At 36.2% G+C, this 18,060-nt stretch overlaps 1 protein-coding gene across 3 annotated transcripts in view; it reads right to left on the bottom strand.

Moving 5' to 3' along the window:
• Positions 1 to 18,060, bottom strand: part of LOC150100495 (FERM, ARHGEF and pleckstrin domain-containing protein 2-like) — a 726,486-nt gene that overhangs the window by 595,408 nt on the left and 113,018 nt on the right. For all 3 annotated transcript variants that reach the window (XM_090403005.1, XM_090403006.1, XM_090403007.1), the window contains exons 4-5: positions 7,872 to 7,996; positions 644 to 741 (exon numbers count right to left, since the gene is read on the bottom strand). In XM_090403005.1, the coding sequence (XP_090259131.1) occupies positions 644 to 741; positions 7,872 to 7,996 (223 nt within the window). The remainder of the gene's footprint in view (positions 1 to 643; positions 742 to 7,871; positions 7,997 to 18,060) is intronic.

Below are 18,060 nucleotides of genomic sequence, written 5' to 3'. Positions count from 1 at the left end.
CTGTAGCCATCTATGGCACGAGGAACATTTATAATGGATGGTCAACCGAAGATGAGTTAGCCAGTCTCATAAGTGGCAAAGTTTTCCTCCCTCTGGTTTTTCCAACATGCAAAATGGATAAACCAGTCAAATATGGAATATCATCCTTATTTGTTGAATGTGATGCTTTCCTTGTTAAGGCACATTTTTTATAAGGCCACAGATTTGGTAATGTTAATGATATTTAATGAAAACTGACAAAGACACTCTATTGAAAATAGATTTCATGTGTTGAAAATAGATTTCAACACATTTCCAATAGTAATGAAAATTATTGGCAAAATGGCAGAAGAGCCATAATATGAGGCAGTCAGAACTCTAAATTAAGATTTATTGTTCTTGTCATCACATTAATAATACTTTTTCAACAGACCTTATATATGACCACCAAAACAATGATTAAAAACTTCCTCATTCCAAAAAGTTTTTTTTTTTAAACCTGAAAGACAAGAAAAGAATGGTGCAAAAAAAATGAACAGTTTGTGTGTGTGTGAGAGAGAGAGAGAGAAACCTGTCAATTTGTCAGTATGCTTGATATACAAAGATTCTTTAATTTCTATGTCTGGTGTTACAAAATATTTTCCATTAAAATTTCATAACCTACCTTGAACAATGTAAGAAGCCATTAATGCAACTGTATTATCATTACACTGCAAAAGTCCTTGAGAAAGATCCCTCTTTATCTGAAGACCAAATAAATATCTGAAAAAAATAAACTAATACTGTCACTTGGTAAAAAAGGCAAGAAACATTATTATCCTGAAGAAAAGACAATCCACAAAAGATCTACAGAGAAATCCTCAATGTTGACAATTTTTACTTATTTTTCACAAGTGATGTTGAAATTTAAGGGTGACGTGAAAATTTACAAACCTCTGGCTTTGAAAAATCACGTAATCAACTATAAGGTCATTAGACAACATCCACAAAATATATCACTCAGAAATAAAAATACCAGATGATATTTAATTTGCCATAAATTTATGTAAGCAGATGCACTTCTCAGGTATAACAATATCAGAAGGTCTTGATGAGATGAGATGAAACATATCATTCTATGTGATGGTATTTTACATCTAATTTTTCCCATTTAAGAAAAATATTTAGTGCAAAAATAATAATTTAAAACATAAATTTCTTAAACAGTCGTCAGTAATATGTCAAAAATAATGCAAAACACAAAGGATGACAAAACAATTCTGCTATGCATTTTTAATGCTGCTTCTTGAAGCAGCAAGAAGCAACATTCTCGCCTAAAAAAATAAAGAAGTAACAGAAAGAGGAGGGATACTTTGTCTAAAAGATGAACGACCTGCTTTCACTGATTTTAAATCCTATTCATAACTTTGCTGACAATAGTATACTTCATTTCAAAGATCACATGCATCTGCACTATCCAGTCATGTTCTTTTCTCAAACAATCCTCATGATGATCTACAGAGTCACTCAGTTTGCTGGGATAAATCCGAAAACATTTTCCGTTGCAGTGATGAGTTTGAAAGGAAAACTGTGGTATCAAGGGAAATCCTCCTTAATCCTGAACATTTGAACAGCAATTTGAGTTACAACATCCCTGATAGCCATGCTGCAGTTGTTCAGTACTGGCGTTCATGAGAACTCGCAAGCACGCATGCAACGAACAATAGCGCGTTAGATAGGTACGAATGATTTGAAAGGAGATAAAATGGAAATGATAGAAGACCTGAATGAATTGTTTGAGGTAGCAAAAGAAAAGAGTGAGAGAGTTAGAATGATTAGTCTTTTGCCACGGTATGACAGTGAAATGTTTAAAAGGAGGGCTATAATTGCGAATGACTTTATGCGTGGGTTATGTATGACAAGTGGTGTGGAATTTCTGGATGTGTGGAGTGAATTTGATGGGCGAAAGGATCTATATAAGATGGATGGCTTGCATTTGAATGGTTACGGTGTAAGAAGACTTGAGAAAGTGTTGCTGAATGTAGTGGATGTGCAAATTCAGGGAAACTAGATTTGTTAAGGGTGGGGAGTAGAGATACAGTCCTTATGGAGGCAGTTGAATGTAAGAATGAATATAATATGCCAGAGCATATAAGGACAACAAATCTGAGTGTAATAGTTAATATAAGGCATCAAGGTAGGGTTGGGGCTAATGGGGGGTCTTAAATTCATGTACACTAATACTAGGAGTATTAGGAACAAGAAGGAAGAGTTTTTGGCCATGGTTGGCACTTCCAGACCACAGGTTATAGGTATTAGTGAAATATGGCTGACTGTAGATGATATAACTAGTGGGATTGAATGTGATGGGTATAGTGTGTTCAGGAATGACAGAGAGAATAAAATGGGGGGAGGAGTATTGTTGATGATAACTGATGAGCTCCAGCCAAGGAGAATAGAAGTTGAATTGCAGGATAGAGAAAAGAGCACATTTGAGGCCATTTGGTGTGAGATTGTGGCTAGCAGAACTAAATATACAATTGGGTGCTGCTATAGACCAGGTGATGGAAAAGATGGTGGTGACAGTATGCACAAGCAAATAGAAGAAATGGGTGGAAGGAGGGTGATTATTATGGGAGATTTCAACTATGGTCGCATTGATTGGAGTGAGGAGAGGACACACGGGAGGAAGGAATTGGATTTTATGCGGTTATTAAGGGATAACTATCTGCGGACAGCATGTAATGGAAAATACTAGGGGTCAGAGAGTGCTTGACCTAGTAATTACATCTGAGGATTTGGCTGTAACAAATATGACCACATTGCCACCAATCGGTGAGAGTGATCATAGGGTCTTAACTTGGGAGGTGGCTAAAGGTGTAGAATTTTCAATTAAGACAGGGTACATGTGGAATTATCGGGCTGGAAAGTATGACAAGCTTAGGAGTTTGATTGGTTCAGTGCCATGGCATGTACAACTGCAAGGACTAGAAGTTGATAGTGCATGGGAGGTAGTTAAGAAGTGCTTGCATGAAGCAATGGCTGACTGTATACCTAGAGTCCGAATAATAAATCAAGTAGGGGTTAAATGGATGAATAACACCATTAAGCTTGAGTTGCAAAAAAAGAAACAACTATGGAGGGAATTTAAGGAGAAGGGTGACCGGCAGGCACATGAACGGCATAAAGCGCAGGCCAGAAGGGTGACGAGTGTGGTAAGAAAAGCAAAAAAGGATTACGAAAGAACATTGGCCATGCAGGCTAAAGAGAATCCTAAACAGTTTTTTAGATATGTAGCAAGTAAAAGGAAAAATGTACATGGCAGATTGATTTTAAAGAATGCCGATGGTAGGGTGGTAACTGAATCAGTTGAGATAGTTGAGTTACTGAGTGAGCACTTTGCAAAAGTATATCATTCAGGTGGTGACATTGCAGAAACGAATAAACCAGTAGATTATACGGGAATTGTGGTTAATGAAGTGGAGGTGAGTAGTCTATTGCATAACCTTAATGTCAATACATCTGTGGGATTGGATGGTATACCAGCTCGTGTTGTACAAGAAGCAGCTAAAGAATTGTCAGTACCCTTGACCATTTTGTTTAATTTGAGTCTCGGGTCTGGGTTAGTCCCGAGCAGGTGGAAAGATGGGAAAATAGTTCCACTGCATAAAGGTGGTTCCAAGACTGCTGTTGTAAATTACCGACCGATTAGCATATCAGGAATCATTGTCAAGGTCTTAGAGAAATTAGTCAAGAAAAGAATACAGGATTGGATAGATGAAAATGGGATATTGTATGGGGGACAACATGGTTTTGTGAAGTATCATGCCTCAGTAACTTGCTCACGTTTTATAACACAGTGACGGCTGAACTGGATAGGGGTAATGGGTTTACAGTGATACTACTGGACCTTGCCAAGGCCTTTGATAGGATACCACATGGAACCCTAATCAGTAAACTGGAGCAGATGGGTATAGATATAGGGTTGGTGAGATGGATAAGAGGGTGGTTGAAGGAGAGATATCAAAGAGTGGTTTATTCAGGAGTGGAGTCTAAAAGACGTCTTGTGACTAGTGGAGTGCCACAGGGCTCTGTTCTTGGACCACTGCTTTTCAATTTGTTCATCAATGATATTGGAAAGGATCTGAGAGGAAGTGTTCACTTGTTTGCTGATGATGCAAAGTTGGGTAGAGCAATTGTGAGTGCACAGGATGTCAAAATTTTACAGGATGATTTGGATAGTTTGGAGGACTGGGCTAGGAAAAATGGATGTCAGTTTAATGTGGCAAAGTGTAAGGTTATGCACTTTGGGGTGAAAAGAATAGCAGCAATATATCGCATTGGTGGAACCATACTCCAGGAGATTGATGAGGCCAGGTATTTGGGAGTGTTGGTGGATAGGGAGTTGAAGTTTAGGGGGCACATTGCAAAAGTAACTAAAACAGCTCACCAAATCACTTGGCTTCTGAAAAATACTTTAACATGCAGAGACGAACAAGTTGTTGTTCCTCTGTATCGAGCCTTGATAAGACCCCATCTGGACTTCTGTGTCCAGCTATGGGCACCAGGATTTCTTCGTGATGGGGAGGAAGTGGAGAGGTTCCAGAGACGAGTGACCAAGATGATAGCAGGTCTGTGGAATGAACCTTATGAGAATAGGATGAAGATTTGTGGGTTGCAGAAATTGGACGATAGGCGAAGGAGGGGTGATATGATTGAGACATTCAAATTACTGAAGGGTTTTTATAAGATTGATCCAGAAGATATTTTTGAAAATATGACTGGTGGTGGGAGGACTAGGGGCCATGCATGGAAGCTGGGCAAGAGCGTGGTTGACAAGGGTGTTAGAGCTAGGTTCTTTACTTGGAGAGTGGTAAATGAGTGGAATAAGCTTCCAGAGTCTGTTGTGGGTGCTACGACCGTGAATGAGTTCAAGGCAAGGTGTGATAGATACTGTGTGAATGTTGAATAGTTGTTCTTGACATGATGTTAGGGCCTCCCTCGATGAGTCTGTCGACTCCTTGGAGTTTCCCGGAACAATAATAATAATAATAGAACAACTTGAAAAATACAAAGTTTTTCTATCAATTATTTGTTGCATTTTTTGCCTGTAATTCTCAGTTTTTTGTAACTTCAATTTTTATTATTATGTTCTACATTTAGTGGATACCTGAAGAAGGCTGTAAAAGGCTGAAACTAGTTGTATCATTCTCATTAAAACTTAATATTTTATCTCGGTTTAAAGTCATTAAATATTTATTCTTTGAAATGTACCATTACAACCGAGTAGAAGCTCAGGAATACACATATATACATATACACACACACACACACACACACACACACACACACACACACACTGATTTCTTAACATTTCTTAACTTTTAATGACCATAGCAAGAAGTGAAGTGGATGAAAAGCAATTCTAAGAAGTCTTCAATCCATAGTATATTACTGCAGATTTTTGTGTTTTTATAGTATTTTGTGTTATCATTTCTTTTTAAGTTACTGCAATATTAAATAATGTAAAATAGTGCCAAAAATGCACAAGCACTGAGCAGCAACAAAATGGAACACTAACAAGAACATTGAATTTGAAAACAAAAAGGATTGCCTCGCTGAAGAGAAACCTGAGAACATTGAAAATGAAATAACCTATGAAACTGCAAAATTTTGTAGGTTCTTACTATACAAATGATGGTGTGAATTGCAACAAATTGAGAGGCATTTAATGAACATACAATTTTCATTAAATTGTATGTTCATTAAATTCAAAAGACAAAAAAGTTAAACTGTCCACTGTATCAGCATCACTATAGAAACCAGAAGACTAGACCTGTTTACAACAGTCCAAATGAAGTTGTACAAAGGCCTTGTAAAAAGGTAAAATGACTTCCTTATCCTTAGATGTCAAGGTTTGTTTCAGCACTGCAATTATCCTCAAGTTATATTTGCAATCTTTGCTATCTGGTCCATGAAACTTGAACTTCTTATGACTAAAACTAACATTTTTCATTATTCCTGGCCTCATCAACTTCTTTTGGCATAATCTCACCAATATAATATGACATGGACTATCTCATTACACCAAAGTCCATAACTTTCCATTTACTAGGACTGAACTGATGGTGGCCATTTTCACATATCCACCATTTCAGTCTATTGAAATTCATTCTGCAAGTAATGTATACCAGCTGCATTCCTGATTACTCTGACTATCTCTGCATCATCAGCAAACAACTGTATGTCTCTGGTCAAGCCCATTCCAATGTCATTAACATAAAGATTTGAATAACAGTGAACTTAAGACTGATCCTTGGTCACAGTAAATTTCCAGACTCACATCTCCAAATATACCACTTTTTCATATATCTGTCAGTCAGCCATCATCTTAAAAGTTAAAAGTTTAAAGTTACAAAATGTAAGCAAGTTACTTAAACATGACCTTTCCTAGTAAACCCATGCCACTCAATGCGAAGTATAGATTTTTTGTCAATCCACTTTGTCATCTTCACCATCACTCCAGAGATAATGACAGGCTGGTAGTAAAAACACATCAGTTTATGCACCACCCTTGTACAAAGGGTGTATCATACATTCTTTCCATTCCTGCAGAAAGAGATAGTTCAACTGTACACTTTTTTAGCATCCATGCTGACATCCCATCAGCCACTATTGCCAAATTCTTCTTTAGTTTATGCAACAGCTGTTGTACCAGTTTCTTCATGCAATACAAATCTAGCATTGTGCTCCACGTTGCATACACCACGTTGATAGCTCAGCAAAATGGGCACTCACTATTTGAAGAATCTCTTCTGCATCTGTCACCCACATATCATCTGCACTGATGAGAGTTATGCTTTTACATTCATTCTTTCCTTTACTTGCAATATAACAGAATTCATTTAGACAATTTAGTTGTCTTTTTAGTTGTTGTTTTAATGTAACTCAGGAGATGATCATCCAATTTAGTTGTCTTTAGCTTGCAGAGCCAATTTCTTTTCATACTTAAACTTAGCTTTCCATACAATATTTGTGACTGCTCTCTCCTGTTGTTTATAATTTTCATAACCGATGTATCATTATGAACACAGCATTTCTCCAACATCATCTTTTTCTTAATCTCTTGCTTAATAAGATTGCACAACCATTTCATTACCTAACCCTATTTATTTTTTGAACTGAAGGACATATTCCAATATTTTATTATTTAAATATTTTTTAATGCTTCTCATCCACTATCAATATCCTTCCCATCTAGCAACTGATGCCATAGGAATGAACCTAGTATTCTGCTTAGCTGGTCATGAATTTCGGCTTTGTAGTTATATAACCATTTTTGAATGCAACATCCATATACTTAGTGACTACTCAAATAATACAGTATAGAATAGTCACTATCCTTCTCACGAGATTTACTACCTAATCTATGTTCTGATAATTACTCGATTAATAACTATCTAGTTGATTTAGTTAGATATTGCATAGTCACCAACAAGTGATCCACTAGATCTCTAACAACACCCTGTCATGTATTTGATCTTGTTGGAATGTATCTCACAGCAGATACCTTCAAATTCTGTACTATATGGAAAAATGTTAATGATATTGCAATCATAGCTTTTACCATAATTTGACTCATCCAATATTATTAGTAACATACCCCCTCCTGTCTTATCTATCCTTCCTAAAAATAATGTATTCTTTTTCACCTGCCATTCCTATCGTATCCCGAGAATTTATACCAAACTGATATGTCATAAGTGGGAGAAATTGCTCCAGTGATATACAGAAAGTGATAAGAAGATAACGAGGTTTTTTTCATCATATAAAAGACTGCAAAGTAAACAGTATGCATCAACAAAAATTCTGTTAGTTACCAAGGCTAGTTAGTTACCAAGGCTACTACTAACCTAGTATATTCCTCTTCAAGTTGAGTAGGATCTGGTGTATAAAACTTAACACAAAAAAATAATACTGGAGTTGATACAGACAGTCCCATCTGACGACATAATGGCTTTTGATAATCCAGCCAGTACTACAAATTAAAAAATTATTTACATATGAGATTTTCTTATAAAAATTATTTTAAAAAATATATTGTTTAGGAAACAAAAAGAGAACATTAGGAACTATAGAAAGTATGCTACAGAAAGAAAGAATAAGAAGAATGTTTGCTCATGTTATCATAAATAGAATTTAGTTTGATGTAATTTCTAACTAATTAATTTGTAATTTTTTTTTTCCACTAGAGTTCATGCCAGTAGAATAACTTGTGATCAAATCATTGTTTCTCTAACTTACTGTATGTAATGTAACTCAGTTTGTCCTGTATATTTGTGTATGCTCCAGATGATGATCTTGATATGAAGATCGAAACGTCGGGAAATTAAGTTATTTATAACGCGGTTGTAAAGTCCATAATTTCCGAAATGAATGCTGTTCACCGTGCAACACTAAAAGAAAAGTAAAATGAATGTATGCTACAGACATTGGCATCACTACACTCTAAACAACTCTTATCACAACCTGCTACTGATGTCTTCTCCCATGATTAATCAAGAAAAGAGGGTGCAAAGGATGTTCATCACTTTATGGCACATCTCAAAACTGGCATATGTGAGGTAGGAAGCTAAGTTTCTTATCAAATATGGGCACCAAGAACTTGGCTTCTGATACAAGTGGGATTAAAGTGGGTCCTAGTCTAAGCTAATCAGGAAGAAAACATCTCGAGCAAATACACACACACACATTGGCTTCTGCTGGGAGAACCAGAACCCATTTCCAAATGCCCAATTTGAAAGATGCTCAATGGTTTGCACCAGTTGTCTTTCTATATCCCTCATAGTACATGAATGACAGAAGATGGCAAAGTCATCCATACAGAGATTTTACATATAGTTTGGGGAAGTTGTCCAGTTATTGAGTTAACTGTGATTGCAAAAAGTGTGATACTTAAAACACCTTGCAAATTATCCTCTACTTGGTATACAGTTGGGAGAGTGTGGTTCCCACTTGGAATTGGAAGATTCAGTTAGATAAAAGGGAAGTTCCCCTCTGAGGCTAAATTTGTGTAGGATTTTCACAATATTCAAACTCTCCATGCAGTGTTATATGGTTTTTCCATATCAAAGAAAACTGATACTAAGTGCTCACATTTCAGAAAGGCATTTCTAATGGATGCTTCCAGTCAGATTAGATGACTGGTTCATAGAAGCCAGAGTGCATTCTGGGAAAAAAAGTTTTTTCTCTGCAGAAATCGAAAATGATGAGCGGTAACCATTGTCAGGGCAAATTTTTCTGGCCTAGTTGGCTTAGTGGTTAGCATACCTGCTCTCCAACCAATAGATAGTAGATTCAAATCCTGCCATGAACATGGATGTTTGTGATTGTCTTTAGCTGGGAGATGAATTTCAATGCCCAGTGCAAGACCATCGCACTGCTTACTGGAAGCCTGAAGTGGCTTGAAAAAGTTCCACATTTGATTTCTGGAGCTGAGTTTCCAGACTATATATAAATTTTAAAAAAATAATACATCAATAAATAAAAATTACAAAAAATATATAAAATAGATAAAAATGGGCAAAAAAAATCCTTAGTCCACCCATATTACAAATGTACTATAGGTTTACTAATAACCTTTCGTGAGTGGGAACCATATAAAAAAATAAAAGAAAAATTTTTTAAATAAAAATAAAATGGGATTTTGGATTCTTCCCCTGGCTTAGCAAAGGTACAGTATTCGCATAATTACAGCAGTTGATTCATTGGAGACAGCAACCAAAGTTTAACCATTTCATAATGTATGCAAACAATTCCATTGTAGAAATGTTTTCATTATTTATTTTTGGTGATGTCATCTGGCTTCTGATTTTGTGAGGTCTTATTTTCGTTAACCTTGAATTTTTTTTCTTTTTCCGGAGAATTGTGGATGGCTAGTGTCCATTTTTTCTTCCTCAGGAAAATAATGCAAGGCATCATCATGTTTTCTTTTCGTTATTCTTTATTTTATTTTCTTGTAGGAGAGCAGAGATATCGACCTTATCAATAAGAGATCAGGAAGCATATCATTATTCTCTGGTGACTATTCCATTATTTTATTAATTAGTGGATCTTCATTTAAGGGAACCATTTTTGATATGTCCACTGGATTGAGCACCATATTAATTTTTTGCTTTGACACAGTCTAAAAAGACTGCAAGCAAATCATACCTTTCAGGGATGTAGTTGTGAGACTAGGACCACCAAACAAGTTAATGTCCTTACTGACATGTTCTTTGCAGCTGCCTTCTCAGCATAAGAGAGTTTACTGCTAGATGTTGCTACTTTTGTGGTATACTGCCTCTTCGTTTCCTGGTATGGGATACTCTGCTCGGTTTTTTATTTTTTGGATCTCCTTTTAATCCTTCCTACCATGTCATGCTCAGTAATGTGCTGGGTGACCCTCACAGAATTAGGACAATTTGGTGTTCTCAGTTTTTGTTCTCATGATTTTTACTTCAATACAGATGGCAGAGCCACAACAGTGTTTGAGAACTACCATACTTGGATGTTTAAAGCTGTGGAGATGGTTTTAGGATATAGAGCTGAACTGGACAGTTGAGATATCCTGTTTGACAGATGGTCATTTACATGTGTTGAGAGTAAGAATGATATTCCTGGTGGGAATCAGGTGATCATCCCTACATATGAGGATTCTCCTTATGGTTGTAATTCCTCAGCTTTCAATTCAGAACAGATCTCTTCATCTGAAATATCAAGGATGTTCCACTCTGATATTACTCCTCAAAAATGGTTCAAAGTTTTGTGTTCATGTGCGTGGTGGGGGGATAACTGTGATTTGGTACTCCCCCAATGAATATAGCAAAAAGGCAGTGCTTTGACTGTGTCTGCATGTTGATTTTCTATAAGAATATTACCTGAACAGTATGAATGATTTTGGAGATCCTGCCAAGTCATCCAAAACCCATCTGGATGAACAAGAGTGACATTTTCTCAAATGGATATTCTTCACAGATGAGTGCAATATTAAAAAGGTTGGTATGTTTATTGCTGTCTCTGATGATTTTTGTTTCTGAAATTTGTTTTCAGTTGATGTTGCAATGGTTTCTGGACATAGTATAGGCTTGGTGAGGGCTCCTTGATAAAGTACAGAATGAGAAAAATTATTTATACTCAAAGGAAGTTTGTTTCAGTATAAGAGCTATCCACCCACCCTCTGGTGTAAAATTTTTATATTCAATTTTTATTAATTACATAGTCCAACACAATTTTTGCTGACTTTTATATGAGACTTGTTTTTTACTAATTTGGATGTGCTGATTTCAAATATCAAACCCATTTTTCTCTATCACGTCAGGTTTTCCCTCTATGGCATTTTCTTTTTGCTAATTTGTAAGTTTTTGATAGTTTTAAGGAGGTAGTACTATTTAGAGGATCAAAAAAATCGATTTTTGAATATTATTTTCTGAAAGTATGTACTTTTAAAAATCTGTTCCTAACTTTTTATCAAGAAATTCGAAAAATTCCCGAAGATATAGCCTATTATTCAAAGTGGTGCACAGATCAGAATCGGAGCGCTCACTGCTCTCGCTTGTTAGTAAACGAATAAATGCGTAAGAACCTGCAACGGCACATACTGGCGCTTTGAATGCGAGAGAGACCGATAATTAGATACATAACTACTTAACAATATTCATTAAAAATTACAAGAATATTTATAAAAAAATAACAATTTTACTTACACATGAGTTTCAGGGAATAACTTTTTGTTTGTAGCAATTTCTGCTGTGTGTTCTGTTTTTGCAATCCCTTTGAATACTCCAACAGTAGTCGGCCATCATGTGAGAATCCCATCTTCCTTGGTACTGATCTTCCATAGTTTTTAAGTCTTGATGAAATCTTTCACCTTGTTCATCGCTTACAGCACCTAAATTCTCGGGAAATCTATCAAGATGACTGTATAGGAAATGAAGCTTTATGCTCATGTTGCAACCTAGGCGCTGGAAATTTTCAAGCATTGTTTCCACTAGATCTTTGTAATTGCATGCTTTTTTGTTTCCAAGAAAATTATTTGCAACCATCGTAAATGAAGTCCAGGCCTCTTTCTCAATTTTGTTCATAGAGTTGATGAAATTTGGGTCTCTCATGAAAGTTCTAATTTGCAGTCCATCAAATACACCTGCTTTAATTTTTTTATAACTAAGTCGTGGAAATTTTTCACATATGTATTGGAAACAGTCACCTTGTAAATCTAAAGCTTTAATATACTGCTTCATAAGCCCTAGTTTGATGTGTAGAGGTGGAAAAATGATTTTTTTTCTCTGTCGATTAAAGCTTGATTTATAACATTCTGTTCTCCAACATTTAAGGATATTCTAAGAGGCCAATGTTTCTGACTCCAGTGTTGGTTTCTAGCTCGACTATCCCAGAAGCATAGAAAACACGGAAACTTTGTATATCCTCTTTGAAAGCCAAGTAAAAAGTTCACCATTTTAAGATCCACACAGATGATCCAGTTATGGTCTGTATATTTTAATAACTTCAGAACCTTTTTAATGTCCTCATATGTTTCCTTTAAGTGGACTGAATAGCCAATAAGAATTGAGCCATATACATTCCCATTGTGTAGTAAGACACACTTGAGACTTCTGCTTGAACTGTTGATAAATAAACGCCACTCATTTGGATGATATTGTACAACACTCATTTCAGTTAGTAAACAAACCCACACTCGTGTTTAAAATATTGTACAAGATTACTTTCCCTGCTATGATAAAAAGTTATCTTCGTATCTTGCTCCAGTAAGTTTTTTTCATTTAATCTTGAAGCTAACAATTCCGATGATTCCTTTGATAGGCCCAAATCTCTTACTAAATCATTCAATTCCGCTTGAGTAAAACGTTGCAGTCCAGAACTAGAAATTAAATTTTCATTGTCTAAATCAACATCCGGGTCTTGCTCCTCAAGAACATCTGGCATATCCCGATCATGCTTGTTCTCAAGTAAAGGAAGTCCTTTATAAATTGGCACGGCTATTTCATTGGAATGAGCAACTGGCCGAATTGCTGCGTCGAGATTTGGATACACAATTTTTTTCTTATTCTTCTTATTATAACCAGAAGTCTGAACTAAACAAAAATAGCAATCATCTACATGATTTTTCGGTTCACGCCCAATCATTGGAATGCCAAAAGCTAATTTTTGGCATTTTCCCTTGCTCCACTGTCGTAAATTTTCTACACGACTTACACACTTTATTTGGAGTCCATGAATTGTCCTGATCTGCAAGTTTTACGTCCAAGTATGCAAAGTACACTTTCTTAACGAAATCAATGATATTTGTCCTTTGACTGGGGGGAACAGTAAAGCTGCCACAAATGTAGCAGAAGGAATCTACACTATTGACACATTTTCGAGTAGTAGATATGATGTATTTTCTTCACTGCCGACTAACATGCAATTAACAAGACAAAAAAAAACCAGAGACTTTATTGAAACGTTATAAGCGCTCATCATACTTTCACAATTGATTAACGATTGACTGATTTCGATCATTCTTTGTCTGCTATGACGCATATAGCATTCATTTGTTTTAGGCAGTTGCCATCGCCTACTTTTCATCACCTAAATGTATTAGGTCGGTTATCGACCTCTCTCACATTCAAAGTGCCAGTACGTGCCATTGCAGGTTCTTACGCATTTATTCGTTTACTAACAAGCGAGAGCGGTGAGCGCTCCGATTCTGATCTGCACACTGCTTTGAATAATAAGCTATATCTTCGGGAATTTTTCGAATGTCTTGATAAAAAGTTAGGAACAGATTTTTAAAAGTACATACTTTTAGAAAATAATATTAAAAAATCGATTTTTTTGATCCTCTAAATAGTACTGCCTCCTTAAAACTATCAAAAACTTAGAAATTAGCAAAAAGAAAATGCAATAGAGGAAAAACCTGATGTGATAGAGAAAAATGGGTTTGATATTTGAAATCAGAGCACCCAAATTAGTAAAAAACAAGTGTCAGATCATAATCAGCAGAAAAAAATTTTTTTTTTGTTGGCCAGTGTTATTTAAGGATTTAACGAATGGATGTCTACTGTGCCATTGTATTATTTTTCTTATTTATTTTATTTCGTAGTTGCTTGAGCTAGTTCAAACTGTCTATAGACTTCAATTTCTAATTCACGCATAAAACTCTCAATTAATATTAATCCTTTAGTCCTTAACTTAGTTTAATCCCCTCCCATCAAGGACATAGATATGCTCTTACACATGCTCAAATTGTAAACTTAGGTAAAGCCTCTGGCTGGAGCCAAGTCCTTAATCTACTTTGCTGTATTTTACCTGTATTGATCCCTAAAAATTTATTTTTTTATTGATTGCGCCATTAATGATCGCGTAAAAGAATTGTTGTTCCTTCCTTTACATACAAGAGAAATATTCAGTCAAGCACAATAATACTCTTAATTTAACTCTATCTCAAGCAACTCCTATTAATTTATCAGTCAGCCATGGCTATTACTACTCTTAAGTCACACAGAGTTTGGTATTTTTATGAGAAGTGCATTGGCTAAACAAGATCAGGCAAGCTATTAACAAAAACAACATGTTTATTCTTACTAAGACAAATTATATACAACATTCAAACAACACATATCACATGTCAGGCTCTAACTAAGACAACAAGAGTACTGAAGACAATACCTGTCACATTTCTAACTCACCAAAAAATTGAATTAAGCATTTCACTTAATCATTAAGACAAAGAAATCATAATTACACGTTAACTTTTCAGACACTTGGATGAAACTTAACACACTTAAACTTCTCTCATGTTGTAAACAATAAAAGGCAAAACTTAAACCACATTCACTCTTAGCATTACGTATCATAAGCAAATCTTTAGATCTCTGTATTGTACTATTCGCACTCAAACTAAAATACAACTTTTCGATTCTTTCTAACACCTTCTATGCCACTAGATAACAAAACCAACATTTTTCGTTTGAACTTCACAATCGAGGATATTACATGAAACATTCAACTTACAATCTTTCTAGTTCATTACACGGGTCATAGATCCTCAAAGCTTACGGGCACGTTCTGCTTCTTCCCAGTATGACATGCCTGCTATAATTCAGCATACAAGTAGATCATCGGGGAATCTCACGGTGGGATATCTTGAAAAGGCCGTCTCTGCTACTAGCAAACTTCCCATTTTCGTCGAAACTGCTGCTCGCGAGAACGCGACTCTCCCCCGTCCTCGGAAAGGCCTGGCACAGGAACAAACTTTGAAACGAGAGCCCCCTAGCCATTCAGCCACTCAATCTCTGTCTTTTATATCATTCTCCCGACCTTGGCCCTTCTTCTCTCAAGTCCCCTGGATTTACTGGAGGGTTTTCTCCGTCACCCATGCTATCATAGGGTTTTTGGTAGTAAAACTCATAATCCGGTGACCTTTGCGACTGTTGCTAGTCTTAGATCTCATAGCCTAATACTGTCTGAGCTTAATTTTAGTTACAAATCTTTTGGTTCTTATTCAAACATTTAGTTACAACATTTATCTCAGAACAGTGAGTTATACATTCTTTTACTTACAAATATAATATGTAATTTAATTACTCATGTAAAATCGACATAGAAAAAATATTTCTATTTTTTTTCTATATTATTATTATTATTATCTGACACCTCCAGGGAGTCCAAAGACTTATCGAGGGAGAGTGTGCCAACAGCATCGAACGATTGGTCCCCTTCCAACTACTAACTGCGCTCAAACTTACTTAACTGAACCATTAGTAGCAAAGGCTCTACCAATCGACCAACCTGAGATTTTACACTAGCAAGCAATGACTGCATTCCAGACTGCATCACTAAGACAACCCCAGACACCATATTGCCATCAGAGGAAGTCTTGGGCCCTGACCTCAATCACCCAGTAATGAGGAAGGAGAGTTACTGACCTTTCCAGGCAACCCTACTAGCCAACTGATCCTGGCCATCACCTTGCCAAAGCAGAAGCCAAAGTAATGCAAGACTAAAAAAATTTCCAAAATTCCAGATGTCCATAGGCTGCACTAAATTACAAACAGAGAAATGGATCCCAGTGATAGTGGTTTGGAAGATAGAGTAAAAAAAGACTTCGGAGAAATTGAGTAGAAAATATGGAAAAGGCATGAAAAAGAATAAGGATGGAAAGGCCAGTACCATCACTGGGAGTTCCCCTCCACCTTATTTCACATGAAGGGGTCAAACAGGATTGGAACCCATCACCTTTTCTACACCAAGTGTAGAAAAGAGCCACTACTACCACTGCACTGATCTGAATGGGCACCTGCAAGATAGAGATCCTCTTCAGTGCAGAGGTATTATTATTATTATACAGGCACCTGCATGGAGTCCGAAGACTCATCATGGGAGACCAAAACCATACACACAATCTATCATACCTTTCCTTGTACCTATTAACAGACAAAGCACTCAGCTGACTCTAGCAACCCATTCCACTCATTCACAACTCACCAAGCAAAAAAATCTCAGCTGACTCTAGCAACCCATTCCACTCATTCACAACTCTCCAAGCAAAAAATCTAGTCTTCACGAACCTCTACTAACCACACCTTCATTCAACTTTCAGGGATGACCCCTTGTTCTGGCCCCTCTAGCCAAGTGCTGAAACATTTCCCCTACATCAATCTTACAAAACCCTTTAAACAACTTAAATGCTTCTATCACACCCCCTCTTTTTCTCCTATCAACCAACTTCTGAAATCCACACAACCTCAGTCTATCCTCATATGGAACATTCCACAGACCATTCACCATCTTGGTTACTCATCTCAGAATCCTCTCCACTGCTTCCTCACTCCTAAAAATCCCAGGAGACCAGACATGAGCACAGAAATCCAGATGTGGACATATAATGGAGCATTCTGTTTGTGTATTGACTCAGGAGAGTTCCTATGATGAATCCTTAGCCTCCCCACCAGTACAATAATTAATTTTTTTTTTTTTTCAAATCGTATCCTAAACATGAAAAATAGGAGACCTTATAGCACATTAATACTATGAGTGGAACAGAGGGTAAAAAGAAAGAAAGGGTTTTTTTTAATTTTTTTTCATATTAATCTTACACATGCAAGGCTGCAAAACTAACAGCACAGAGTGTAGGCAAGGCTAGGAAGAAACAAGAAATATATTAATGTGTTTCTTGAATGTTAATGTGATGATTATATTCTTCGGGGAAAATGATATGAAGAAAGTCTGGTCCAATGAACAGAAGTAGACGGAATGAAGAAAGAGGATGAAAGAGGGAGGTGGTAGAACAATGGTGGAAGTTCAGTGGAGCAATGCCCGTGGAAATATCTATTTAAAAAAAAAGTAATATAGAAACAGATAACCTATAACAATGTGATTCAAGAGTCTGTAAAGTAGGAAGTTATCTAGTAAGCAAACTAACTTTTTCTGGATAGAAATTAGCATTTTTTTGGATGGTTTTGGGTGCACCACTCCAAATGCAAGAATGATATTCTAAGATTGGATTGCTTTTGGATTTATAAAGCATTAGTAGTTGTGCAGAAAAAGAGTACTGTTTGAAAAGCAAATTAATACAGAGAAATACTGAGCTTTTTTAGGCTGAAGTTTCTACAGATGTGAATTCATTTGGATAAATTATAGACCTACTGTGTTTGTTAACAATAATTACTTTAATTTCCCAACGTTTCAACCTTCATATTAAGGTTATCATCTAGAGTATATACATATAGACAGAGTCAAGCTACATGACAATTCAAACATATGCCAAAGCCACACTCATTTGATCAACTATTATTTCACAGGCCTGATCTCTAGTGAAAAAAAACCTACATCAAAGATATATCCTATATTTCATAACATGGACAGAGAACAAATTAATATTAATCTTATAATACAGTTGTGGTCTAATCAATAGTATAACATGTACAATAGTTCCCCCTCATCCACAGATTCACTTTCCGCAGTTTCAGTTACCTAAGGTCAACCCTGGTCTGAAAACATTAACACATTCACTGCCACACTCCTCGGGCATAGTTTGTTACCACATGCCAAGCACTTTCACTT

Source organism: Typopeltis vanoorti, chromosome 13 (genome assembly GCF_054136105.1).
Source record: "Typopeltis vanoorti isolate ZY-2024b chromosome 13, IOZ_Tvanoo_1.0, whole genome shotgun sequence".
Classification (NCBI taxonomy): domain Eukaryota; kingdom Metazoa; phylum Arthropoda; class Arachnida; order Uropygi; family Thelyphonidae; genus Typopeltis; species Typopeltis vanoorti.
The sequence above is the reverse complement of the archived record's forward strand: the minus strand, read 5'-3'. Positions and strand labels throughout refer to the sequence as shown.